This window comes from Caretta caretta, chromosome 13, assembly GCF_965140235.1.
Source record: "Caretta caretta isolate rCarCar2 chromosome 13, rCarCar1.hap1, whole genome shotgun sequence".
Taxonomy (NCBI): Eukaryota; Metazoa; Chordata; order Testudines; family Cheloniidae; genus Caretta; species Caretta caretta.
The window spans coordinates 32770859-32797851 of NC_134218.1; the positions used below are offsets into that span (position 1 = coordinate 32770859).

The window sequence follows — 26993 nt, forward strand, 5'->3', positions numbered from 1 at the left end:
TGAGCAGCAGTGGACAAGCTCCATAAAACGCGGTGGTCTCTAGTGAGGTTCTGTGGGGATCGTGCCAGCCCTGGTGCAATTCACCATGATCTCCATTGACGTCGAAATCAGTGTAAGCTCACCACTGAGAAAATTAGTGGAGAACCCAAATATCGGCAGGGTGGAGGACAGGGTATACACAGCCATCTGGACTGCTCGGGAAAATGGCCTAATTCAAACAAAATGCATTTTAATCCAGCCCAGTGCAAAGTGACACATCAAGGCCAAAGGAAACCAGGCCAGCCCTACCAACTGGGAGAATGAGTCCTGGACAGCAGCTGCCCTGGAAAGGACTGAGGGGGCACAAAAAGCAAGACACTCGCCACGAGCTCCCAGAGCGATGCTGTGGCACAAGAGCTAAGGGGAGGTGCAAATGTATAAACAGGGTGGTGAGCGGGAAGAGGGTGGTGACGGTACCTCTGTGTAGGTCACTGGGTTGAGATGGATACGGGAGCACCGGGCCTCCAGCCCTGCTCTGGTGGCCACATTGTACAGGGATGTGGAGGGTGCAGAGCAGAGCCACACAATAACTGGAGGGGCCTGGAGACAGGCCTGCCAGGGAGAGGCCCATCCCAAAGCAGACAGAGCGGAGACTTGATCCCAGTGTCCAAGGCCCAGCCCAGGGCAGAATCCCCCAGGCCGGAGAAGGGCAGAAGAGGCGGTGGCTGGCAGCGGAAGCCAGACCGAGCCAAAGCAGAAATAAGGCACCGGGTCCCCCAGTGCTGGTGAGGAGCCCCCAAAGGCAGGGCGGGTGGGACGGATCCGCCGCCGCCCGCACCGCTGCTCGGCTCCAGGAGCCCGGCGCCAGGCGCTGGCTGAGCTCGCAGCCCGGCCGGGAGCAGGCGCCGCCAGAGGGGGCTGGCTCCGGAGCGCAGGCGGCGGCGCTCGCTGCCCCACGTCCCGCTCCGCCCAGCGCGCACCGAGCCGGCTGCGCCCGGGACCCCGCGGGGGAGCGCAGGGGACGCGGCGCCAGCCCGGGGGCCCCGGTAACTGGGGGAGCCGCGGGGGGCGGCGCCCGGGATCGGGCAGGGGATCGGGGCCGGGGCCCCCGTGCGCGGGGAGTCGTGGGGGCCCATCTGCCCGCGGGGCGGCCGGGGCTCGGGGCTGCCTTGGGAGCGATGGTGCATGGGGTGCGGGGTGTGGGTGTGAGAAATCCCGGCCCAGCCAGAGAGGACGTGCATGTGCCCGCCGGTGCAATGATGTGTTGATGTCCCCAAGTGGGGTGTGTGGGGGGGTCTCCCCTGCACAGTTGTGGGGTGGGGGGTGCTGCGGGGAGTGGTGGCCCCGGCTGGGTCCTGTTTTACCCTCCTTCACTGGCCTCTGCTCTTGTTCTTTCCTTTGAAGCAGCAGGCGCTGTCCAGCGTTGCAGCCCCGATACCAGGCTAGATGGGCCCCTGCTCTTACTGGGCCTGGCAGGTCCTGAGCAGCAGCTTGTGCATCCCCCAGGTGAACCCATGTGTGTACCTGGCTGGGGGGGGGGGCGCTTTTCATGGTTGTGGGGATCTGTCCCCATGGGCGGGGGCAGTGAATATGCAGAAGTGCCCATCTCTCCGTGGGGGAGCAGAAGTGGAGGAGATGTGGGGGGCTGGAGGGAGTGGGGAGCAGACGGGGGGAGAGCAGCCAGGACTGAGTGTGGGAATCTTCTTGTTTCAGAGCCTGAGCGCGCAGGGAGGTGGCCAGGGGCACCTGCCAGGCAGAGCAGCCCTGTACAGCGACCCAATGCAGGAAGACATGCAGGAGCCCAGGTTCACAGCTGCTGTGAGTGAGAAGCCCATTCCTCTCCATTAGCAGGAGCTTTGCGGGTTCTGGAGGGCAGGGGGCGGTGTCAGAGCCAGAGGCGGCTGGAGACCGGCCCCGCTGGGCCCCTGAATGCTCGAGAGAGACTGTCCCGTTGCCCCTCGTTCCCGGTGGAAGGAGATTCTGAGACAGTGACATGGTCAAAGCACGCACCTAGGGCTTGTGCCCACCTGGAGCTGGGCTGAAGCACAGCTGCGCCTTCTTCCGAATGCACCAGCCCTGGCACCGCTGTATGCGCAGTTCTGGCTGGATCACCCTTGCAGAGCTTTCTGTCTCCTCCAGAGAGGGACGTGACGGGCTCGTGGGGGAGCCGTTCAGGTGTGGTGCTGGGCCGCGGTGTAAAACTCTAAGCCCACCAGCCGGCTTTGTGGGGTGGCTGTCCTTGTTCCCACCCTGAATTCGTCTCTCCGCCTGCCAGCCTTTGCACCTCCTTCCGCCCTTTCCTGCTAGAGCAAAGAGCTGCCAGAAACCTCCCCGTGGCCGTGCTCGGCTGCCCAGCTCAGTGCTCTGTAGCCCCAGCGAACCGTCCTGGTCAGACAGTTCTCAAGCTGCATCGGGAAACTAGGTAAGATGTTTGCCCTGCTGCTCCAGCCTCCCACCCCCTGGTGGTTAGAAACCACCTTCTCCTTCCAGCCTGCATTTACTCCTGCCCGTTTATCCCCATTCGTTTGTGCGCCAATGCTGTCCTTTAGCATCAGGAGCTCTTCTTCCTCCCTAGTGGTTTGGGTGCCAGCCGCTCGCTTTACCAGCTGGGAGTTGAGATTTCCTTCCAGACCCTTGGTAAAGGTCCTGAGCAGCATTGTGCCGGGAACAGATCCCCGCAGGCCCCCACTGGAACCATCCCTCCTTGCATGAGGGTTTCTCCATTGGCTGCTGTTCTCTGAGATCTGCTCGGCTGGGTCCTTGGTGCTGGCATTGCAGACATGAGGAGGAATCGCAGAGCTTCCGAAGGGGCTGGGATGTGCCCGCCTCCCAGTTGGTATAATAGTGAGAACTGAGGGCCGGATTCTAAAGAGATCTGGGCACCTGAGAAGTGGATAAAAGCACCCACTAGTCCCCTATTAGCTTTTTAGGTGTCCAAACAGCTGTCAGTCTGGACCCGGGTGTCTAAATCCCATGAGCCACAGTGAATCGGGACTTGCAGCCCTTTGCAAATGTCACCGTGCCGGCATTCTGAGAGTGACTGGTGGCTGCGACTCCCAGGGCGAGTGTCCCAATCCCTTAGGCTGTTCTGACGCTGCCCTTTTCCACCCCCTGAAGTTCCCGTTCTCCCTGGCACAGGGACAGATTAATCTCTGGATTTACTCTGTGTCCCAGCAGGCAACAGAGCCATGAGTGAGAGTGTGGAGGGGGCTCCCCAGACAGATGGAGCCATGAGTGAGAGCGAGGAGGGGGCTCCCCGCCTGGACAGGATCGGGCCGGAGAGCGTGGAGGGGGCTGGGACAGAGGAGCTGCAGGGGGACACTTGGTGGAGCCAGCAGCAGACGGAGGGGCAGCGGGGTACCGGCCGCTTCGAGGTGGGGCCGACAATCTGTGCCGAGTGCGGGGAGAGCTTTGGGGACGACGTGGCCCTGCTGGCCCACCGGGGGACGCCCTGCAGAGGCGCGGCGGCGAAGCCGTTTGGCTGCTCCGGTTGTGGGCGGCGGTTCAGCCGCAGCTCCAACCTGCTGCGCCACCAGCGGGTGCACACGGGCGAGCGCCCCTTCGCCTGTGCTGACTGCGGCCGGTGCTTCAGCCAGAGCGCCCACCTGGCCAAGCACCAGCGCCTCCATGGCGCCGCGGGGCTCCCCTCCCCGCCGGCGGAACGCAGCTACAGCCGCAGCCCCGAGTTCCTGCGGTTCCAGCGGGCCCACGCCGGGCAGCGCCCCTTCGCCTGCCCCGACTGCGGCAAGCGCTTCGGCGCGGGCTCCTCCCTGGTGCAGCACCAGCGCATCCACACGGGCGAGCGCCCCTTCCCCTGCCCCGACTGCGGCAAGCGCTTCCTGCGGGCCCCGGACCTGAGCCTGCATCGGCGCATCCACACGGGCGAGCGCCCCTTCCCCTGCCCCGACTGCGGCCGGCGCTTCCTCCGTGGCCCCGACCTGGCGCTGCATCGGCGCACCCACACCGGGGAGCGCCCCTACCAGTGCGGCCAGTGCGGCCGCCGGTTCAGCCGCGGGCCCGGCCTCTTGCTCCACCTGCGCACCCACACCGGGGAGCGCCCCTACCAGTGCACCCAGTGCGGCCGCCGCTTTAACCGCAGGTCCAACCTGGGCCGCCACCTGGCCACCCACAGCACCCCAGGGGGAGAGCCCAGTGCCCAGACCCTCATGCAGCAGGGAATCCCTGCGGAGGGGGAGGAGTCCCGAGGGCTGAAGGGGCGGAGCTCGGAGCCTGTGACTCAGCAGGGAATCCCTGCGGAGGGGGAGGAGTCCCGAGGGCTGAAGGGGCGGAGCTCGGAGCCTGTGACTCAGCAGGGAATCCCTGCGGAGGGGGAGGAGTCCCGAGGGCTGAAGGGGCGGAGCTCGGAGCCTGTGACTCAGCAGGGAATCCCTGCGGAGGGGGAGGAGTCCCGAGGGCTGAAGGGGCGGAGCTCGGAGCCTGTGACTCAGCAGGGAATCCCTGCGGAGGGGGAGGAGTCCCGAGGGCTGAAGGGGCGGAGCTCGGAGCCTGTGACTCAGCAGGGTATCCCTGTGGAGGGGGAGGAGTCCCGAGGGCTGAAGGGGCGGAGCTCGGCGGCTGTGACACAGCAGGGAATCCCTGCCGAGGGGGAGGGGTCCCAAAGGTGGGAGGGGCGGAGCTCGGCGGCTGTGATCCCTGCAGAGGGGGCGGAGTCCCAAGGGCTGAAGGGGTGGAGCCCAGGCTCCCTGGGGGCTCCCCCGGGGAAGCGGCACGGCTGCTCGGACTGTGGGAAGGGCTTTGCCCAGCGCTCCCATCTGCTGGTTCACCAGCGGGTGCACACCGGGGAGCGCCCCTTCCCCTGCCTGGAGTGCGGCAAGCGCTTCAGGCAGAGCTCGGTGCTGGCCCGGCACCGGCGCACCCACACGGGCGAGCGCCCCTTCGCCTGCGGGGACTGTGGCCGGTGCTTTGCGGAGAGCGCGGTGCTGCTCCGGCACCGGGCCGTGCACTCCAGCGAGCGCCCCTACTGCTGCATGGACTGTGGCCGTGGCTTCAGCCTCCGCGCCAACCTCCTCCAGCACCGGCGGCTCCACGCCCGGCGCCCCCACGTCTGCACTGACTGCGGCAAGGCCTTCAGTGAGGCCGCAGCCCTGGCCGCCCACCGCGGCACCCGGCACGGGGCCGGCAAGCCCTTCACCTGCACCGGCTGCGGCAAGCGCTTTGGCCGCAGCTCCACGCTGGCTCGGCACCGGCGCATCCATGCTGAAAGGCCCCATGAATGTGCCCGCTGCGGCCACAGATTTGGGGAGAGCGCCGAGCTGGTGCAGCACCTGCGGGTGCACAGCGAGACCCCCTACGAGTGTGCCCGATGCGGGGAGCGCTTTGCCCAGAGCCACACGCTGATCTCACACCAGGCCATCCACGCCGAGCCCAGCCACGGCCAGAGCCACACTGCCCATGCCCGCCGGTCCCCCCTTGCCAAGCATGGGGACAGCGTCCTGCCCAAGTCCCCAGCTGTGTCCCACCAGAGACTCCACACCGGATAGGAGCCAGGACAGAGCCCTGGAGTCCTGACTCCCAGCATCCCCCCCCAGCAACCCATTAGACCCCATGCCCCTCCTAGAGCCAGGGATAGAACCCAGGAGCTCTGCTCTGACCCACTAGACCAGGGGCGGGCAAACTTTTTGGTCTCAGGGCCACCTTGGGTTTTGGAAATTGTATGAAGGGCCAGATAGGGGAGGCTGTGACCCTGCCCCCTATTTCCCCCCCCCCCGATGGGCCCCTCCCCCAGGACTCCTGCCCCATCCAACCCTGTTCCCTGATGGCCCACCCAGGACCCCTGCCCCATCCACTCCCTGTCCCCTGACCGCCCCCCACCGCCCCATCCAATCTCCCCTCCTTCCTGGCTGCTGCCCCTGGACCCCTGCCCCCATTCAAACCCCCCTCCCCCTATTCCCCACCCTCTGACCGTCCCAATCCCATCCACAGCCCCGCCCCCTGACCACCACTCCGAACTCCCCTGTCCTCTATCCAACCCCCGCTGCTCCCTGCCCCCTTACCGCCTAGAGCATCGCACCGGTGTAGCGTAGTAAATTGCTCCCTGTAACTGCTACCAGTAGCTCATTCCTACGCGGAGCAGTTTAATACACTACGCCGGCAGCATGGCACGCCAAGGCTGCGGGGGGTGGGGGTGGGAGGAACAGCAGGGGAGGGGCCGGGGTCTAGCCTCCTGGGCCAGGAGCTCAGGGGCCGGGCAGGAGGGTCCTGTTGGCCGTAGTTTGCCCACCTCTGCACTAAGCCATGGGTGGGCAAACTACGGCCCGGGGGCTGTATCCGGCCCTTCAGATGTTTTAATCCAGCCCTTGAGCTCCAGCCAGGGAATGGGGTCAGGGGCTTGCCCCGCTCTGCATGTGCCGTGGCTCCATGTGGCTCCTGGAAGCAGCTGATATGTCCCCTCTCTGGCTCCTACACGTAGGGGCAGCCAGGGGGCTCTGCCCTTGCCCCAAGCGCCACCCCTGCAGCTCCCATTTGCTGGGAACAGGCCCATGGGAGCTGCAGGGATAGTGCCTGTGGATGGGGCGGCGTGCAGAACCGCCTGGCTCCCCTACATGTAGGAGCTGGAGGGGGGACATGCAGCTGCTTCCAGGAGCTGCTTGAGGTAAGCGCTGCCTGGAGGCTGCATCCCTGACCCCCTCCCATGTCCCAGCCCCTCGGTCCCAGCATGCTCCTGCACCCTGAATCCCTCATACCCAGCTCCACCCCAGAGCCTGCACCCCCAGCCAGAGCCCACACCACCCCCCCACACCCCTCAACCACCTGCCCCAGCCTGGAGCCCTCTCCCACACCCTGAACTCATTTCTGGCCTCTCCCCAGAGCCCACACCCCCCAGCCGGAGCCCTCACCCCCTCCTGCACCCCAACCCCCAATTTCGTGAGCATTCATGGCCCGCCATACAATTTCCATACCCCCATGTGGCCCTGCCAAAAAGTTTGCCCACCCCTGCACTAGGCCCCACTCCTTCCCCAGAGCCAGGGATAGAACTGAGGGGTCCTGGCTCCCAACCCCCCCTGCTCTAACCCACTAGACCCCACACCTCTCCCAGAGCCAGGGATAGAACCCAGGACTCCTGCCTCCCAGCTCCCTGCTCTAACCACCTTGGAGCTTGGCTGAGGGGGCACATCTGTCCCCGCAGTGCTGTGGGGCTCCAGCCTTTTTGGACCTAAGGGGTGGGCAGGCAGCTCCATCTGAGTGGGGTCCTTGGGGAACTGTACCTTCCAGAGGCTCATGTCTTGTGATACAGAGGCTGTTGGAGACACTGAATGAAGCAGGTCTATGTCACGAACCTTGTCTCTGAGTGATTGTTGGGCTCAGGATTCCTGGGTTCTCTCCTTGGCTCAGGGAGGGGGATGGGGGCTAGTGGGTTCAAGCAGGGGCAGTTTGGGAGCCAGGACTCCTTGGTTCTGCTCTAGGAGGGGAGTAGGGTCTGGTGGTTAGGGCTGGGGGACTGGGAATCAGGCCTCCTGGTTGCCATGTCTCTAGACTGCGTGGGAGGCACATGGGATAAGTTACATGGATATAAAAAGAAACAGCACCCTACTAGACTGAATGCAGGGTGAGTGTCTCCGGGTGATGTGCTGCTATGGTCCCTGGGAGATCCTCCCCCTCCCTCACTTTGGGCAAATCACGGCCCTGCTTCCTGCCTCAGTTTCCCAACCTGTAAAAGGGGGATAATGCTCTCGGTCCTGCTTGGTAAAGATGTGAGCATTAGGGCATGTGCCCACCATGATAGCTTAACTTTCTTGCCACTCGTTTTCACTGCTCTCCCCCAAAGGGGCATCGGGTGCCATGTCCAGCAGTGGAGACCCCTCTGCCAGGCTCAGCGCCGTGGCTTGCTCCCCAGGTCTGGGCAAAAGCCCTTGGTAAAATCCCTAAACTTGGGGAAAAGCTGGGGCCTTTATAGCTCGGGGATCCCTTGGTCAAGTGACCCTAAATTGGGGTCTCTAACCCAGTCCTGCACCTCCATGAGACACCCCAAATCTGAGTAACGGCGCAGCGTTTAGGGCACTGGGAAGACTCAAGCCTTAAAGAGCAAGCTGGGCTTAGCCTGGCTGGGGTAAGCTGCTGTACATGATACAGGACGCCCCCGAGCTGCAGGGCTGCACTCGGGGGGATGGTCTCTCGAAGGAACCTTGCCTGGGTGCTGGCACCCAGCCCCTGCACCCACTGTCTGGCAGGCGACCGCTGCCAGCTGGGCACTGACTAGCCAGGAGACACCGCCTTCCCTGAGCCCAGGGCAGAGTTGCTTGCAGAGCCGGGACTCGGCGGGCGCACGCCCTCCCCAGCCTCGCCCCGTCTGGCTCGCTGCCCAGCGGAACTGAGATGGCGTTGCTGGTGCCAGCTTCACGCTGCGCACTTGGGAGCACAAGCCGGCCCAGTGTCGGCATGCCAGCCAAGCAATACTGACCCGGGGCTGGGCGGACGCCAGCTCTGCTATAGAAAGCCTCGGAGATAAGAGCCCACCGCTAACATGCCAGCTGGGAGTTCTCCCCGCGCACTTGGCCTTGGGCACCTTGCAGCCAGCCCGAGACGGTAGCAGCAGCGAAATCCGTGGGGCAGTAATAGCCCCCCCCCACCTCCTCGCCCCAATGGCCAGACACGTGCTCAGTGCCCAGTCACCGGCCAGAGAGAGCTTGGCTGGCAGCAGCATGCGCCGGACTTCTGCTACACTGAGGGGCTCACAGTCTGTAGGCTGCGCTTTGAGGGGGACAGAAGTCACCCCTCAGCATGCCCGCGGCCTGGCCCCAGAAGAGACCAGAGTGCTGCATGGCCGGGGGGGGGGGGGGGGGCGCTATGTAGAGCAGCCAGCTTTTCCGTTCGAGGTGCTCGGTTTTGTTACTGGTTTTCCATGCGGCCGCTGGATACCCCCAGATCTCTGAGAGCCCACAGGTCTGTAGCTGCTCCAGTGGAGCAAATGTGCTGGTGAGCTCTCAGACCAGACCTGGCCTTTGCCCTGCCCCTGTGACCAGCATCTCCCCGTACCAACCACCCCCTGGGGGCCACTTCTTGTTCAATTCCCACCAGCACCTCATTAGCATTGGTCTAAGTATGCAAATCAGCACCCAGTGTAAGCCCCACAAGGGCAGTGAGGGAATGAGCATCTCCCTGCTCCTGGCTGGAGGAACCCACCTTTACCGGGCGGGTTGGCCAGCCGGGCTGAGCTGGGCAGTCTGCTCACATGGGAGCCGTACATACAGCACACAATGGTGGTGACACCCAGCGGGCCACTGGAGCCCTCCCATGACACCTGTTAAGAACGGCCCTACTGGGTCAGAGCAAAGGTCCATCGAGCCAGTATCCTGTCTTCCGACAGTGGCCAATGCCAGGTGCCCCAGAGGGAATGAACAGAACCATCAAGGATCCATCCTGTCGCCCATTCCCAGCTTCTGGCAAACAGAGGCTGGGCACACCATCCCACCTAACACTCATTGATGGACCTGTCCTCTATGAATTTATCTAGTTCTTTTTTGGACCCTGTTATAGTCTTGGCCATCACAACATCCTCTGGCAAAGAGTTCCACAGGTTGACGGCATTGTGTGAAGAAATACTTCCTTTTGTTTGTTTTAAACCGGTTGCCTACTAATTTCATTGGGTGACCCCTAGTTCTTGTGTTATGCAGAGTAAATAGCACGTCCTTATTCACTTTCTCCACACCAGTCATAACTTTATAGACCTCAATCACATCCCCCCTTAGTCGTCTCTTTTCCAAGCTGAGAAGTCCCAGTCTCATTAATCTCTCTTCATACGGAAGCTGCTCCATACCCCTAATCATTTTTGTTGCCCTTTTCTGAACCTTTTCCAATCCCAATGTATCTTTTTTGAGTTGGGGCGACTAGCTCTGCATGCAGTATTCAAGATGTGGGCGTACCAGGGATTTACACAGTGGCATTATATTTTCTGTCTTCTTATCTAGCCCTTTCTCAATCATTCTCTAATTCTGTTCACTTATTTGAGGGCCGCTGCACGTTGAGTGGGTGTTTTCAGAGAACTATCCCCCGTGACTTCATTGGCGAAATGCATTGTAGCTGCCAGACCCTAGGGAGCCCTGTGCCCCCTCCATGCCCCCGTGACCCCTGCCAGTTGGCCCCAGAGGGCCGAGGGTCCCACTTGCCTGCCTGGCCATTGCCTTCCCTTGGTGGTGACTAAGGAGCAGGGCTGTGCGTGTCACACACCAGTGCAGGGAACAGACACCCCGGGAGCAGGCTCACCCGAGCTGGAGCTGCAGGAGAGCGCATTCACCGCCAGCCATAGGCAGGCACCATGCAGGTCAGACAAAGCCGGGAAAGGTCAAACGGCCCCACGCAGCAGCAATGCCAGCGGCAGGGGTCTGGAGGCCTTGGTGGAGAGCAGCAGGGCCCAGGCTGGGGTGGGCGCGGAGGGGCTCTGGTGTATGCCGGTGGGTTAGAATGGAAGCTCTTTCATGGGCTGTCAGAGCTGTAATTCCCCATCCACCCACAGGGGGGTGACACTCAGCCCAAAGTACCCCAATCCACTGGGGGGGAAAGGCTAGGCAAGAAGAGAGGACACTGTGCATTAGCAGGGTACGCCCCAAGGCCACCTGCAGCCATGCGCCAAGGAGCTGATGGTGTCGATCACCTAAAGCCCGACAGCCGCTGAAAATCCCAGCCTCCATGGCCGCCAGCCCGTGGTGCTGTTCCTCGTCAGGTCACGTGGGGAAACAGAGGCCCAGTGCACCGAAACGGATCTCCGGCAAGGTTGGGTCTGCTCGGCCTCCTACCCCGAGTAGTGCGAGGAGCTTGCAACTCAAAGCATGGTGGCCTTACTCCAGCTGCCTCACACACTGCCGGGCCCCTTGCACCAGGGTCACCGACGCTTGGAGGGGAGTACGAGGCGAGCCAGGCGTGTGTAGCACCATGACCGTCCTCGCCTGCCTTCTAGGGCTGCAGCTACATGGCCGGGAGGGGGGGGGGGGGGAGGTTCTTTCCTCTGGTAGTCAGTGCCGGCCCCAATGCCCTGTGTGGTGCAGGGAGTGGGGTGGGGGGATCCTCTCTCCTGGCAGGCACTGCTGCCCCAGGTTGGCACTAATGGGCACTATGCTGAAGGGAGTAGGTCAGAGGGAAACCAGCAGGGGGTGCTCTCCCCTGCCAGCCAGTGCTGCCCCAATACGGGGCTCGGGGGCGCTGTGCTGCGGGGGACAGAGCGAGAGGCTTGGGGGGCAGCGTTGTGTGGGGGACAGACTGAGGGGCTCAGTGGGGGGGGGGGGCTGTGCTGTGGGTACACATGATTTTCTTTCCCCACCTGCAATATTTAGGATCAGCCCCCTGTGGGGTCCTGGGGCCCCGCTGGGTTTTCTTACCCTCTTATTCTCACCTGAGCCTGCTCTGGGCAACACACCAGCTCCTGCTCTGACCTGCTCCTTCATCCAGTTATGCCCCTCTGTCTCCTTACATCACACACGGCCAGTCACAGAGGGGTGCGGGGCAGATTCCTCTACAGATTTTATTGTTAAGGCTGGGATTGGCTGTCAGTTGCTCTGGAACAGCCCCAGCCCCGTGGATATACAGCTGCTACAGCCAGACAGAGCCCAATACATCAGCAGTACAGTCGGACACAAGAGCCAGGCGGAGCCAGAGCACAGCACACAGTGTTGTTACAGTTGGAGCCTGGTACGTCACCGGTACAGTCGGAGCCAGACTGGTACATGGGCAGTACAGTTGGAGCCCAGTACGCACAGAGCTGTTACAGTCCGACCCAGTTACATTCACAGCTTGTTACAGGTGGAACCCAGTTCAAACAGGACCTGTTACGCAGCCAGCACAGGTGTGTCCGCTACACTCAGTCTGTCACAGTCGGAGCCTAGCCTTATAGTGCCCAGTACAGGCAGAGCCTTTACAGCTGTAACTCTACACCAGCATGAGTCCATTACACCTGGAGCCCTCTACTTACAGTGCCCATTACAAACCCAGTACAGCCAGAGTTGGTTACACAGACAGCTGCTACAGTCAGAGTCCATTACTAGGACCAGCAGTCAAGAGCCTGGTGCAACTGTTGGAACCTACCCCAGGCTAAAGCTGTTACAGTCAGAGGCTGGTATAACCAGGCCCTTTTACAGCCAGAACCCAACAGTCAGAACCTGCTCGAGTTGGGGCCTGCAACAGTTGGCAGCCAGTTGAATATCACATTCCTGCAGGCCCCCTTCTTGTACCACCCCACCAGCTCGCCAACATCCCCAGCTGAGCAGTTCTCTGCCTCAGCCACGCTCCAGCCAGCATGGCTCCTGCATGCACGCCACACGCCGCTAAATATCTACGCAGGTTAGTGCACAGTGCCCTGCCCCCTCGCACCTGCGCCCCCTGGGGGAGACGCCCTGAACACCCAACGTCTGTGGGGAATAACTGGGAAGGGAGCCAAATGTAGACACACGGGCCTCCCAACCTCCCCATACAAGAACCCAGGCTGGGGGATGGCGAATGGCTTTGCAATGCATCCTGGGAAAGGATGGAGACGTGTGTGTGGGGATTTAGACATCACATCAGGACAGATGTGGTCAAGGGGCACTCAGGACAGATAGAGACTGGGGGGGGGGGAAGGCAGGGAGAGACACTCCCAGAAGAGGAGCTTCCAGGACAGACACATATATAGGGGGGTGGTGGGTGACCCTTGGGATGGCTGGATGACACGGCTGTCTCTCGACAGACAGATGGACGGAATGGGGAGGGCTCACAGGAAGGGGATGTTCATGACAGACAGATGGACACGAAAGGGGCAGGAACAGGACTGCCCTGGGACAAACGGACAGAAGTCAGGGCTATGACAGGCAAAGGGGGTGTGGGGAACACACAGCGCCCCCCCCCCCCCCCAACTTCTTCCCCTCCACTTGCAAAACACCCCCCACCCCCAAAGATCCAGAAAGGCCAAGGAGGGGGAAGGAGCCAAGGTGATGGGGGAGGGAAGGGCTGGGGCTAAGGAGGGGGAGGAGCCAAGGGGAAAGGGGCAGGGCCCAGAGGGCGTTGATTATTTTGTGATTATTTTGTTTTTAAAGGGTTAACGCTGCTTGTGCTGTTGTTTCTGGGATCGGGGCCTCCCCGGTTTAGTACCGTTAGGGGGTGAGCGTCGCATGGCCCCTGGGGCCGGAGTGCATTGTGGGATAGCAGGAAGTCCTGGTCAGAGGCGGGAGGTGTCTCCATCCCCTCCCCCTCCTCTGCTCAGCAGGAGACCTCCATGGTGTGGGCTCCGCTCCCCGGGGTGGGCGGCGGCGGCGGCTGGGGGCTCCCCGACTCGCTGTTCTGGGACAGGGTGCGGGAGCGGGACTGGCTCCCGTCCCCTGAGGCTGCGCTGGACAGCGAGGCGGTGCGGGAGCGCGACAGGCGCGTCATGCAGGAGGAGGCCACTATAGGGAGACAGAGAGGGGAGGAGTCAGATGGGCCCCGCCCCTCTGTTCTGCCCCACCCACCAGATCCCAGCAATAGGCCCCCATTTGTACTGGTGTGCCCCACAAGAGGCTGTGGAGTGAGGGGTGGGGGCGGGGCACGGCCAGGCCATGCAGGGGGGCAGGGAGCTCCCCACACAAACTGCACAATGCCCCCCATGCCTGAACAGGGAGTGGATGGGGGTGTGTGTGTGCAGAAGGGGGGGAGCTAATGTGGGGAGTGTGGGGTGCATGGGAGGCAGTGCAGGACACTGGGGTGTGGGGGACAGGGAGCCAGTGCAGGGTGTGGGGTGGGGTGGCCACGTGTTGGGATCTGGGGGTGCAGGGGGGGATAGCAGAGAAGGTACCTGACCCCATACTCAGTTTCCTGTCCAGGACGTAGGGGACTGAGAAAGACAGAGACAGACACTTCAGGAACTGGCCTGGCTGTGGGACAGCGGCTCAGGGCTGGAGAAGGGCCAAGGACCCAACCCACGGGGGAACGGGGGGGGGCTGGGCCAGGGCGCAGGTCTGGGAGATCGGGACATTCCCCTCCCTGCTGCCCCCCGTGGCTACTCACTGTATCCCATGCCCTGGACGAAGTACTTGAATGCCTCAGTCAGCTTCCCAGGCTGAGAGATGGGGACAAGATGGAGATTAGACCCTGTGCCCCACAGCTGGGCTACCCCCAGACCCTCCCCTATTGCCCCTGCCCCCTATATACCCTAGCTGTGCACCACACCTCACAACCCTCCCTCCATCCCTTACATCCCCAGACTGTGCCCCACAACCCTCCCCCTATAGATCCTGGCTGTACTCCCCAGCCCACCCCCCCATTATGTCCTTCCAATGCCTCCCCCAGACTCCTCCCCCCATGCTGCCCTGTGCCCCCCAACTACTGCCCCAGAGACACCCTCCCCTTCACACTGCCCTGCGCCCTCCATCCCCATTGGGAAGACAGCTCTCACCTGTGTCAGCTGGGGCTGCCCCCCGGAATCTGCCATCTGGAAAACAAACCCAACACTCAACTATTGGAGGGGCCCAGGGCTGGGCTAGCAAGGGGCTGTGGGTTGGGAGTGAGGAGCACCGGCAGAGCTGGGGGCGAAGGGGGGGGCGGGAGGAAGATGGGGAGCTCAGGGCTGGGCTAGCTGGGGCTACGAGTTGGGATGGGGCGGAGGCAGGGGACGTCACTCACCTTGAGGAAGGAGGTCTGGGTGGGATCCAGTTTGGAATTACACTCCACCTGGTTTTAGAGGGGGGGGGGGAAGACAGAGAACAGTGTGAGGGGCAGGCAGAGCACAGAGACACCTGGACCCTGAACCCCCCCCCCCCCCAGCCTAATGACATCCCAAGGCCCAGAGCTCATTGTGCCCCCAGAGGGTTGGCCAGGGAGTGAGACGTTACCCCCATGCTTTGCTGTGTGTGTGAGAGAGAGAGGGGGGCCTGGAGCCTCTGGCCAGTGACACTTTGTATGATGCCTGTGTGCGCGCCTCAGTTTCCCCTGTGTGCCACATGTCTCAGCACAGGGGGTGGGAGAGCATGTTTATTGTTGCAGAGGCCCAGGTATTACCCTGCCTAGCAGTCTGGACTCCAGCCCAGGGCCGGGACCCTTTTTAACCTAGCAACAGCTGACCAGAGGGCCCATCTGAACCTGGAGCCATCCGGTTGTGTGAGCCGTTTGCCCGGGACCAAAGACAAAGAGCGGAGGAGGGGCTGTTGGGGGAGAGGATATAGGGGGCTCAGCTGGAAGGAGGGGGCGGCTGGACAGGGGACAAGGAGTAGCCGGAGTCCATGGGGATGGGGACAGACCCAGCTGGTCGGAGCTCAGACTCGCCAGACCGGAGGGCCCTGAGAACTTCCTGGGCTGGGTTCAGACGTTCAATAAACCTGTTTCACACGGGCTGAGTCACTGCAGGCTAGAGACCGGGGTGGGCTCCCTGGGGGCCCACGGCAGAGCCAGGCGTGCTGGAGGCTCAGAGGCGCGGTCCTGGGAGGCGGCAGGGCCAGAGCCCCAGACCCTGGAGAGCGAGGTTGACCCTTGCAGGGCACTGATGCACCCACCGGAGTTCCTCGCACGGGGCCTGGGAGTCTGGGGTGCTGCCCCAGAGCCACAGACCCTGCGAGCCGGGCAGGTCTTGAGGGAAACCAACATGACCCTGGTCAGTTTTACGATGCTAGTCAGTACCCAGAGCAGGAAATCAGGGTGGTTCCTGCCAGGGCAGCCCAGGGGGTAGGTGACGTCCCCCCCAAACCAGCCGGGGACCGGAGCTGCGGAGCGTCTGCCTGTCCTAAAGAGAGGACAGGCAGAGAGAGAAAGTGCGTGTGCGTCCGTCTGTCTGTCCGTCTATCCCTGCTGGAGGGAATGAATGTCCGTGTCCCTGCTGCCCCCAGCTGGCTGTGATGAGCCCGGCTCAGAGTGTGCGTCCGTCCGTCTGTTCGTCCCCAGCAGGGGGGAATGAATCCTGCACTGTCTGTCTGGCCCTGTCCCCGCTGCACCCTGCTGGCGGGAATGAGCCTGGCTCTGGGTGTGTGTCCCACCGTGTGGCGTGCTGGGGTTGTGTAGCAGGGTGCGCTGTGGGGCTGTGTGCTGTCTATGCTGTGTAGTTGTGTAGCTGCAGGTCTGGGTGCTGTCTATGTTGTGCAGCTGTGGGGGGCTTGCATAGTGGTGGGGGGTTGTGTAGCAGAGTGTGACGTGGGGCTGTGCGCTATGTTGTGTAGCTGCAGGGGGTTGTGTACCTGCAGGGCTGTACGCTATGTTGTGTAGTTGTGCATCGTGTGGTTTGTTCTGTTACTCACCACAGCATCTTCGTGGGGGGCCTGATCTCCCACCACCAGCATCACAGGGCACCTGTGAGGACAGACAGATGGAAAAGGGATGGTCAGAGCGCTCCCTCTCCCCCTTGGCAGCTGCTCTGGCGGTGGGCAGGGAAGCTGGGCAGAGCAGAGGAAAGGGGTGGAGGGGGTAATGGGTCTGCTAGGTGTCCCCCCCAATCCCTGGGGGGTTCTGGAGACAGGCCCTGCCCCTAACCAGGGGGCTGAGGGATACTTGGGGGGCAGGGGTACAGGGCTGCTCTGGGGTGTTTGTGGAGTACCCAGAGGACAGTGGGGAGAAGGGGGTCCCTGTGTGCTTATGGGGGGCTGAGAGGTGTTAGGGCATTCATGGAGGACCATGAGCAAGGGTGTCCTAGGGCGGCTGTGGGGTGCTCGGGGGATACCTGGGCAGGCCGGGCTCACTTACTTCAGGGTGACATCTCCTCCGCGTTCGAAGTTCAGGTCCCGGCGGCTGGGGGTGGGCGGGAGGAAACGGGAGGCTGAGAACTGCCCTGCACCCCCCGCGTCTTCCAACCCAGCCCCCTGAACACCCCTCACCTCCCCCCCCCCCCGATTTCCCCCCGGTCTCAGCACAGGGGGCAGGAATCTGCAGCAAACTTCCCCGCCTGGGGCCCCCAGGTCACCTCTGCCTCATGACCCTTTCCGGTAACTCCAGCCTCAGTCATGCCAGCCCTGTGGCAGAGCCCCCTTGCCCCCCCAGCAACCTCCAGCCCCCTCCCAGCCAAGCCCCCCATACCTGACCCGCCTCCAGCCCCCCAGATAAGCCCCCCACACACGTGTTGTAGCTGCTCCAATAGAGCTGAATGTTGCTGAGGTTCGGGGCTCCGACCAGCGACTCCCTGCACTGCTGGACCAGCTCCGTGCAGCCAGACAGCTCCTCCTGGGGGGGCAGGGCATTAGTGACCAGTTACAGCCCCCGTCGGTCCTGCTCCCCCCGTCTGTCCCCCACAGCCCTGCCCCCCCAGCTCCGTGCATCCAGACAGCTCCTCCTGGGGGGGGGGGCAGGGCATTAGTGACCAGTTACAGCCCCTGTCGGTCCTGCTCCCCCCACCCGTCCCCCACAGCCCTGCCCCCTAGCTCCGTGCAGCCAGACAGCTCCTCCTGGGGGGGGGAGCAGGGCATTAATGACCAGTTACAGCCCCTGTCGGTCCTGCTCCCCCCACCCGTCCCCCACAGCCCTGGCCCCCAGCTTCGTGCAGCCAGACAGCTCCTCCTGGGGGGGGGGGGGCAGGGCATTAATGACCAGTTACAGCCCCTGTTGGTCCTGCTCCCCCCACCCGTCCCCCACAGCCCTGCCCCCCAGCTTCGTGCAGCCAGACAGCTCCTCCTGGGGGGGGGGGCAGGGCATTAATGACCAGTTACAGCCCCTGTCGGTCCTGCTCCCCCCACCTGTACCCCACAGCCCTGCCCCCCAGCTCCGTGCAGCCAGACAGCTCCTCCTGGGGGGGGGGGCAGGGCATTAATGACCAGTTACAGCCCCTGTCGGTCCTGCTCCCCCCACCCGTCCCCCACAGCCCTGCCCCCCAGCTCCATGCAGCCAGACAGCTCCTCCTGGGGGGGGGGGGCAGGGCATTAATGACCAGTTACAGCCCCTGTCGGTCCTGCTCCCCCCACCCGTCCCCCACCTTCGTGCATACAGACAGCTCCTCCTGGGGGGGCAGGGCATTAGTGACCAGTTACAGCCCCCGTCGGTCCTGCTCCCCCCGTCTGTCCCCCACAGCCCTGCCCCCCCAGCTTCGTGCATCCAGACAGCTCCTCCTGGGGGGGCGGGGCATTAGTGACCAGTTACAGCCCCCGTCGGTCCTGCTCTCCCCGCCCGTCCCCCACAGCCCTGCCCCCCCCAGTTCCCTGCAGCCGGACAGCTCCTCTTGGGGGGGGGGGCAGGGTGTTACTGACCAGATACGACCCTCCTGCTGGTCCTGCTTTCCCTGCCCTTCCCATCTAACCTCTCCACTGCCCCCCTCCCCAGGCTACCTCCCTCCACCCTGGGAAGACCCCTGGATCTAGCCCTTGGGAGCACAGGAGTGGGGCCCATCCGCAGCCCCCGGGGGCAACACATAGATTTCCCCCCCTCACCTGGCTGAAGAGATGGGCCAGGATCATCTCAGGGATGGACGAGGTCAGGCCGGTCAACTGGGGGAGGAAGGCAGAGGATGAGAGGGGGCACCAGGGATGCGGGGAGGGGTTGGGAGATCAACACCCAGGGGGGTGAGAGAGAAATGACCTGGTGGGGGAGGGGGGGACACCAGGAGCTGACCCTAGGCCAGAAGAAAATTCCGTCTGATCTCTCCAGCTGTCCACAGTCTCCGTTTGCTACCCCAGGCCTGTATGCCCCCACATCCCGGCACAGCCCCCCCGGTACAGGAAAGCCAGGGGAGGGCTCCAGGGGCCGCAGAGACTGGGGAAGGGATCCCCGTACCTTGTGAGCTGCCCAGTCCATCCAGCCCTTGGCATTGGGGTCGATGTTGATCAGAACCAAGCCCTCCACGGTGTCAGGGTGAGAGAGCTGTGGGGGGGGGAGGGGGAGGGTGGGAAGAGAAATAAGGGTGAAACCAGCCCCCAGTCCCAGCCCCCACTGCCCACTGCTAGCCCAGCCCTGTCCCCCCAGTTCTGCCAGTGCCCCTCACTCCTGACCCACAGCCCCCTGCTAGCCCAGCCCTGTCCCCCCAGCTCTGCCGGTGCCCCTCACTCCTGACCTGCAGCCCCTGCTAGCCCAGCCCTGTCCCCCCAGTTCTGCCAGTGCCCCTCACTCCTGACCAACAGCCCCCTGCTAGCCCAGCCCTGCCGGTGCCCCTCATTCTTGACCCACAGCTCCCCTGGGCCTGCGTCACTCACACTGTAGCGGGCGAGGATGTAGGCGCCAGCTCCCACCCCGATGCCGATGATGCTGGTGAAGCTGTGGGAGGAAGCGAGAGGGGTGGTGGTGGTTAATAAACCTTGGGGGGATGGGGGGGGGGGGAGGGCGTTGTTCCTAGCTCCCAAGGACCATGAAATCTGGGACCTGTCTGGTCACCAGCCCTATAAATTCACTGGCCCTACAAATTCACCCCCCCCACGTGGTAACAGGGAGCGTCAGTTGGTGGGTGTCACGGTGGCCTGGAACAGGTAAAAGACGGACGCAGGCTTTGGCTGCATGATGTTACTCAGGGACGGTGTTTAGATCAGGCCTGGTGCCTGAAGCCAGTGCAGGGCTGGAAACCAACACCCCAAAGCCGGAAGGTCGGACACAGGCGAACTGGGGGACGTGGGGTCAGATTCCGTCTCTTTCCTCTCGCTCTCAGTCTCCCGCGGGTCTAAGGAGCGTCTGGCGCAGCCCCACCAGGCCGGCTCTCCCGCAGCACAGCTGATAACCTGGGACCAGACAGGCTTCTGAACACAATGCCCTGAACAGCCTGATGCGGCTCTGAGTTTGCCAGGTCTCGGCACGGCCGATCAGGCCGTGGGCTGGGCCTGGGTTTTGCCAGCAGCGAGGCTGCAAATGAGTCTGTGTGAAGTGGGAATTTTTATGAGGCCTGTGCGTGCCTCAGTTTCCCCGACACGTTGCATGGTGTGACGAAGCAGAGGATTGTCTTGGTGTTTTGCATGAGCGGGGTGTGTGCCTCAGTTTCCCTGTGTGCTGCATGTGTAACAAGGTAGGGGGAGGGGGTTTGTTGTTACAGAGGATCAGGTGTGACGCCTAGCAGCCGGGACCCTGACAATGGCCTGGAGATGGGGGACCCTAGTGACTGAGAGGCCCAGCCCAGCTGGGAAGGCAGCCGGTTCTGGCCAGTGGGAGGACAAAGGGCTGAGGAGAGAAGGGCCTGGTGACCTGACCAGCCAGTTCCAGTGGGTGGGAACAAAGGCAGAAGAGAGAGGGCCCCAGTGACCTGTTTACCTGGGACTGAAGACAAAGGACAGGGGAGGAGCTGTGGGGGAGATGTTATAGGGTGATTGGCTGAAAGAAGGGGGTGGCTGGAGTGGGGAGAGAGGGCAGCCAGAGCCCACCTGGATGCAGGACAGACCTGGATGTGCTGTGCTGAGGGTTGAGAGGGCCGGAGAACCTCCTATGCTGGCTCAATAAGCTGGCTGAGAGTCACTGCAGGCTAGAGATCGGTGGGCTTTGCTCCCCGGGGGGCAAGAATGAGGAGACTCCCTGAGGGGCCCACGGCAGAGCCAGGTGTGCTGGAGGCTCAGAGGTGCGGGCTCGGGAGGCAGCAGGGCCAGAAAGCCCCTATCCCCAGCGGGAGAGCGACCTTTCCGGGGTCTGTCACACCGAAGGGGGGTTCCTCCCAGGGGCCATACAAAGCCGGGAGCACCAGGCCTGTGAGTCCGTGACACCCGACTACCCAGCGGGGCAAAGAGGAGTTGCGTTTGCTCTCAGGGCAGGCTAAGGCCACGTCTATACGTGCAGCACGCCTGGCGAGCACGCTCTCTCCCGTCGGTGTGAGTACCCAGCCCTGCGAGCGGCAGAAGCGCTGTGCACACGGATGCTCCCGTTGGAACAGTCATGCCCCGGAGCCACACACGCTTTGCCGACACTGGCTGGAGTGTAGACGCGGCCGCAGAGACGCAGGTGGGGGCGTGTCGCCTGCTGTCTGAGCAGACTGAACGGGACAGGCTGACCCCGTATCAACGGAAGTCGCAAAGACAACGGCAAACCCAGTTCCCAGGGCACGGCCACCCCGGAGGAGATGGGTCCTCTGCCTCTCAGCAAAGACGCTGGCTAGAGGAGGAAGGACTGGGGAGGTGGGAGCTGGGGGCCGGGAACGGGCAGACACCCAGACGCAGCCGGAACGCGGGGCGCCTCCGGCTGGGCCCCGCCTGAGCAGAACCCACGGAGCCTGGTTCACATGGTGCGAGGCCAGGCAGTCCCAGGGGCTGTTCGCACCTTTGGCTCTCTGTTCCACCTCGATTAACTCAGCAGAGCAGAGACAGGGGTCCGGCCAGGCATGGTACAGACCCCAGCTCCCCCGAGACAGGGTCCCATCACCCCCCTCCGCACCTGAGCTCTGGGAGCCAATTCCCCCCCAGACAGCCCCACAGTGCCAGGAGGGGGAGGCGGGGAAGGGGTGCATGCTGTGTTTGTCTGTTCCTGCCCCCTACTCACTTCAGGTACTGCAAGATGCAGGGGATCATGTCAGCCAGCTGGTCCAGTGACGGGTACTGGTACCTGCAGGAAGAGGGCATGTCAGCTGGGGTGGGGCGGGGGAGAAGGCTGCACCGGGGGGGGCTCACCGCATGGGAAACAGCGGGGGAAAGGGGAGCAGAGAGGGGTAGAGTGGGGGTGGAGAGAGAAGGGTGGGGGGCAGCAGGTCTCACCCCAAGGGGAACAGCGGGGCTCCTTCCTCCATGCCGGGGGCATCCACGTGAACCACCACAAAGTTCTTGATGATCTCCTGCATGTCCTCAAAACGGAAGAGCGGCTCGAAGCAGGACTGGTCTGGAGCGGGCAGAATAGACCCGAGCGTCACAGCAGCAGGGGGCGCGGTGGGGGGAGCACCCAGCAGGGGGCCCTGGGGGGAGTGGGATGGGAGCTCCCAGTAGGGGTTTGCTGGGGGGGGTGGGAAGCTCCCAGCAGGGGGTACTGGCTGTGGGGGGAGATCCCTGCAGGGGTCCCATTCCTCGCACTCCCAGCCCCACTTACGGTTGAGCCCCACGTCGTGGTAGGTCAGGATGGCCGGGCGCTTGGGCTTCGGGGTGCCATGGACGGTGAAGGCCACGAGTCCATAGGGCGTCTCCACCGAGTGCTTCTGCCAAAGAGAGAGAGAGAGATGGGGGCTGTGAGGTGTAGGGGGCTGCCCCATGGCTGGCGCGGGTCCCAGATGGAAGCAGCTGACGCTGTCGCGGAGAGTGGGCCCCCCGCTTTCGAACAATGCCCAGGGGATGCCTGAGATATCGGTCCCCAAACAGCCCCCACCCCCCGTTCCATGGCCCATACGCTGCTGTGGGATCCCCACAGAGCTGGGCCCCTGCGGGTTCGAATCCTGACTCTCCAGCAGAGGGTGGGGGAGGCAAGGCTGGGGTGCCTGGGGGTCCACTACTAAAGTCCTGCTCCCTCACACCCAGGACACTGCGAGACGGGGTTCAAGCCAGGGAGGGGTCAGTGCAGCTCAGACAACAGGAGCCAGGACTCCTGGGTTCTCTCCCTGGCTCCTACAGGAGAGTGGGGGTCTCGTGGTCAGAGCAGGGGTGGGATGCGGGGGTGGGCTGGGAGCCTGGACTCCTGGGTTCTCTCCCTAACTCCAGGAGGGAGTAGGGTCTAGTGGTTAGAGTGGGGGGGGCTGGGAGCCAGGACTCCTGGGTTCTCTCCCCAGCACAGTCTGTGGAGTTCAGGGAGGGGTGGGGAGGGAGGACCTGGTGGTGCCCTGGGAGGAGTCCAGCTGCTAATACCTCAGTGTCCTACGGGGGTGGGCGGCGGGGGGGGGGGGGGAGGAGGGTCCTGTCCGGGGGGGGGGGGCAGGCAGGAAGAGGGTGGATGGGGAACAAGGCCAGAAGCGTAATGGGGGATGGGGGGCCGGATGGGGTGTTGGGAGGGCAACGCAGCAGTGAGCACCCCTCCCCCCAGCGTGCCCATTGCCCTCTGACCTTGCCCGGGACGGGCTGCGAGGGGGGCAGCAGCAGGGGCTTCTCCTCCGTGATCTGCACCTCATGGAGCTCGGTCATGGCTGCGCCTGGGGGAGAGGGAAAGGGGGGGGGTCAGAGCGGGACACAGAGACACCGGCCAGCGCTACCCCTCCTCCACCCCGACACACAGACCCCCCCAGAGCCGCCCCCCCAACTCACAGACCCTCCCCCCCAAAAAATACCCAGCAGATCCCTGTGGCCTGAGGTGCTCAGAGACCTCCCCCCAATCCCAGGAGCCCCCTGCCCAGCCCAGCCCACTACCGTGCTCTGGGCAGGGCCTCAGGGCTGGGGGGGGCAGGGGGTGATATTTTCCCAGGATTGGGGGCTGTGAATCAGGCTCAGGAAGACCCTCCCCACATTGGTGTCCCAGGGAGTTTGGGCATCAGGCTCCATTGGGGGGCAAATTCTGCCCCCCACCCATCAGGAGGCCCTGGCTGAATGGGCAATGTGGGACATGCCCCTCTCCCACCCATCCTGCCTTGCACCCCACAGTGCCTCTTGCTGGGAAAGTAGCCTGATTCTGTCACCTCCACCCTCTCCAGCCCCCGTGGGAGCGGGGATCCAGCCCCCCAGTGCCCCAGGCAGGAAGGGGTTAGTCCCTGCAGCCCAGTGAGGGGAGAGAGGTGGGACGCTCTTGTGGGCAGGGCCGGGTACCAGGCCGGGGATGGGGGGAGGTCAGGGAAAGCAAGGCATGATCAACTGGAGCCGACCTAAGGGAGAACATGAACGGGCTCTGAGCTGGGGTGCCGTGCGGCCGAGGGATTCAAACCTGCCACGAGGAGGTGTCCAGTGGGATGGCGTGGGTGGAGCTGGGGCCCAGGCTGCAGCCTCTCTAAATGGCACGGGTGGGTGTGAATGCCCCCCCCAGGCCACTGGTCCCGACGAGTGCCGTTCGCTCTCCAAGGGGGAAAGAGCTGTGACGAAGGTGGGATTTTTGCTGATATTTTGATGACCCCCATTGTGTGCCTCAGTTCCCAATATGCAGCATGGTTGCCCAGTAGGGTGACCAGATTGCAAGAGTAAGATATTGGGAGACACGGGGGGAGCCACAGGCTCACAGCTTTCACTGGAGCAATAGGGAAGGGGGGTGCACAGCCCTAGGAAACTGCAAGGAGGGTGCATGGTCCCAGCTCCAGCCCCTGCCGCAAGCCAGGGGTGCAGGGCCCTGGCTCCCACTGCAAAGGCGGGTCTCAGTGCTGGGGCAGGGGGTTGGGGCACAGGAGGGGGGTCAGGGTGTTGACTCTGGGAGGGAATTTGGGTGTGGTAGGGGGCTCATGGCTGGGTGTGTGGGGGGGTCAGGGTGCTGACTCCAGGAGGGAGTTTGGGTGCGGGAGACGGCTCCGGGCTGAGGCAAGGGGTTGGGGTACGGGAGGGGATTCAGGGTGCGGGCTCTGGGCAGGGTTTACCTCAGATGGCTCCCCGGAAGTGGCAACATCTCCCTCTGGGTCCTAGAGGGAGGCACCAGGAGGCAGCTCTGCACCCTGCCGTGCCCCGAGGCGCCGCCCCCGCAGCTCCTATTGGCCACGGTTCCTGGCCAATGGGAGCTGTGGAGCCAGAGCAGGGGCAGTGCACAGAGGGAGATGTCACCACTTCCGGGGAGGAGCCGGGTAGGGAGCCTGCCAGCCCTACAATATCGGGACAAATGGGCATCCTGATCGTACATCGGTCGGGACGTGGGACAAAAAATTAAATATCGGGACAGTCCCGATTTTATCAGGAGTCTGGTCACCCTCTTGCCCAGCATGGGGGAAGGGCTGCGGGTGCTTTCAGGAAAGGCTAAAAGGCATCGGCGTTGGGGACACCTCCCTGCCTGGGGGGAACGAGGCATCGTAAGGAACCGGCTGGAACTGACCCAAGTGAACAAGGCGCCCGGATGCCAGCTCCAGTGACGCCTAGATTCCCCCTCCCCCATCTCAGCAGGGGAGCTGAGCAAAGAACCCCCATCTGAAGCAGAAAGGGCTGGGAAAGTGGGAGTTGGGGGGCGAGTGGGGGCTGCCCACCCGGGAAGGGACGAGGGGGTCAGACACTCAGATGCAGCTGGAACACGGGGTGCCTTGGCCCCAGGCCGACCCGACGCCGCGTCTCCCTGCCGCCCTCAGGGCTTCTTGGGCCGCGTCCCGGTGACTAACCAACCCAATCCTGCGTGGCTCTCCCAGGAGCCTGGCTCTGCTCACCGGGTGCGGCGGGGGGGTTGGAGCCCCAGCGGGCTGGGGAGGTTGTGTGGCCTCCCCTGAAGGGAAAATGGGACCTCTTGGGGGTCCTGCAAGGGGCTACTCTAAAGCTGGAGGCATAGCACCGATCCTGGGGATCTGGGACACAAGTTTGGGGGCAGGTTATGGGGGTCAGGGGGGAGGTTATGAGGGTGGTTGCCAGGTGGGGCAGGGGAGTTGGGAGGGGAGTTATGGGGCAACAGGGACAGCTGCGGGGGTCATAGATGTAGGGGAGTTGGAAGACTCATGGGGAGCCAGGGTAGGTTCCAGGCAGGATGTCACAGGGAGCAGGGTGTAGGGGAACTGGGGGGTTAGGCAGAAGGATGGGGGGCCAGGAAAGGGCGGGTCAGTGATTGTCCAGGCTGGGTCCCTACCAAGGTGCCAGCAGCCCAATGCCCCCTTAGCCCCTCAGTGCCTGGTCCATTCCCTGGACCCCGGCCCCCTCCCCTCCCGGACCAGGACCGCAGGGTGTGGGGTGTTGCCAGCCCCTGGACATGTGGGGCCCCAGGTGAGGAGCAAGGGAAACAGACAGACCAGCACAGTCTGTCTGTGGGCTGCCCTATGGGCTGGGAGGGTCCCATCCCATAATCCCCTAAGCCTAGCTCTCCTGGTCCTGGGGCAGGTCTTCTTCCATGCTTCTGGGGGGCTTGGGGTAGCTGGGTTGGGCTGGCTCTGGGGTCATCTTCAGGAGGAGGGGAGAGACCAGCTACTGGCTGGGGGGAGCCAAACCTGCATCCCTTGTGGACGGATCTTGGCAGGGGGCAGGACAGAGGTGGACAGACGGATGGACAGTTCAGGGGAAGGATGGCTGGCTCTGAATGGCTGGGGAGCTGGCTGGACAGACTGATGGGTGGGGGTGGGGAGCTCTACCCACTACATCCCACTCCCCTCCCAGAGCCCAGCAGTCCTGGTTCCCAGCCCCACCTCCCCTGCTCTAACTACTACACCCCACTCCCCTCCCGGAGCCAGGGATAGAACCCAGGAGTCCTGGCTCCCAGCCCCTGTTCTCAGAGGCAGCCAGGCGGCCCCACGGGTGTGTGTGTGTATGTGTGTGTGTCTGGCACCATGGGGCTGGGTGACGGTGACCAATGACTCTATTCCAGCCCCAGGGGAGATGAGGGGAGGGGGGCACAGGGCTGGGCTCAAGAGGGGCCAGCCAGGGCCTGAGACTAGTGGCCCCCCGTGAGTGGCTCAGCCTTGTCAGGACCCCCGAGGACACAGCCCTGCCCTAAGGACGCTGGGATGGGCCCATGGGCCCATGACCCCATCCCCCAGAGCCCCCCACAGAAACCTCGCCCCTATCCTGCTCAGAGCCGGGGAGAGAACCCAGGAGTCCTGGCTCCTCCCAACCCCCACTGCTCTAACCCACCAGCGCCGCCTCCCAGAGCGAGGGAGACAACCCAGGCGTCCGGCCCCTTCGCCATGGTGGGTTTTTCCGCTTGACATTTCGCGTGTCGCCGCTCGGAGGAAGAGCTGGGAATCGGGCCGGGTAGCCGGACACACGGAGCTGCGCCCCGGCCCCCCTCCTTAGTGATCACCCCCCTCAGCTCCCCCCACCTCGCCAAGTCCTACCAACCCCCGCCCCCATTCTCAGCCCCTCCCACCTCCCCGATCCCCCCATCTCAGCCACGGCCCCACGACACCCCACTGCTCCCCGGGGACCCCTCCCCTGACTGAGACCCCCCCCAACCCAGACTGGCCCCCCCCGAACATCAGCCCCCCTCCAGGCCTATCTGCTCCCCCCCCCCGGGATCCCCCACCCCAGAACCCCCCATCAGACCCTTTCCACCCCCCGTACCTGCTCTGTCCGTGTGTCCGGCTCCGCCTGCGCCTCCGTCCGCCCGTCTGTCCACCTTCACTTGCCTTTGACTGACTCTGGATACAAACAACACCCCCCCCTCCATAGGCCCCGCCCCCCAGCTCGGGGCTGCCAATCCCAGGGCCAGGGCCAGGGCCGGGGCCGGGGGCGGGGGAGGGGGACTTCCCT

The 26993-nt window shown here is 63.6% G+C and overlaps 2 protein-coding genes across 9 annotated transcripts; one reads left to right on the forward strand and one right to left on the reverse strand.

Moving 5' to 3' along the window:
• The first annotated feature begins 458 nt into the window (after nucleotides 1–458).
• On the forward strand, nucleotides 459–7276 carry LOC125622478 (uncharacterized). Of its 5 annotated transcripts, none has more exons than XM_075118879.1 (4): nucleotides 948–1025; nucleotides 1384–1485; nucleotides 1693–2401; nucleotides 3157–7276. In XM_075118879.1, exon 4 carries the CDS (start codon nucleotides 3168–3170, stop codon nucleotides 5478–5480), a length of 2313 nt encoding a protein of 770 aa, XP_074974980.1. In that variant the 5' UTR covers nucleotides 948–1025; nucleotides 1384–1485; nucleotides 1693–2401; nucleotides 3157–3167; the 3' UTR covers nucleotides 5481–7276. The 5 variants fall into 5 exon arrangements, with proteins under 5 accessions (XP_074974982.1, XP_074974979.1, XP_074974978.1 ...); XM_075118880.1 differs by having other exon boundaries at nucleotides 1387–1485; XM_075118881.1 differs by lacking the exons at nucleotides 948–1025; nucleotides 1384–1485 and adding an exon at nucleotides 459–764.
• A 4151-nt stretch (nucleotides 7277–11427) lies between these two features.
• NDRG2 (NDRG family member 2) lies at nucleotides 11428–26919 on the reverse strand. Of its 4 annotated transcripts, none has more exons than XM_048820726.2 (16): nucleotides 26805–26919; nucleotides 22758–22843; nucleotides 21817–21922; nucleotides 21492–21612; nucleotides 21280–21342; nucleotides 19029–19089; nucleotides 18613–18699; nucleotides 18270–18326; nucleotides 16970–17073; nucleotides 16600–16644; nucleotides 16158–16209; nucleotides 14557–14604; nucleotides 14330–14365; nucleotides 13942–13993; nucleotides 13735–13768; nucleotides 11428–13343 (listed from the first exon to the last, which is right to left on the reverse strand). In XM_048820726.2, the coding sequence occupies exons 1-16, from the start codon at nucleotides 26908–26910 to the stop codon at nucleotides 13118–13120; spliced, it is 1284 nt and encodes a 427-aa protein (XP_048676683.2). In that variant the 5' UTR covers nucleotides 26911–26919; the 3' UTR covers nucleotides 11428–13117. The 4 variants fall into 4 exon arrangements, with proteins under 4 accessions (XP_048676683.2, XP_074974983.1, XP_048676686.2 ...); XM_075118882.1 differs by having other exon boundaries at nucleotides 13730–13768; XM_048820729.2 differs by lacking the exon at nucleotides 13735–13768.
• Nucleotides 26920–26993: the final 74 nt, after the last annotated feature.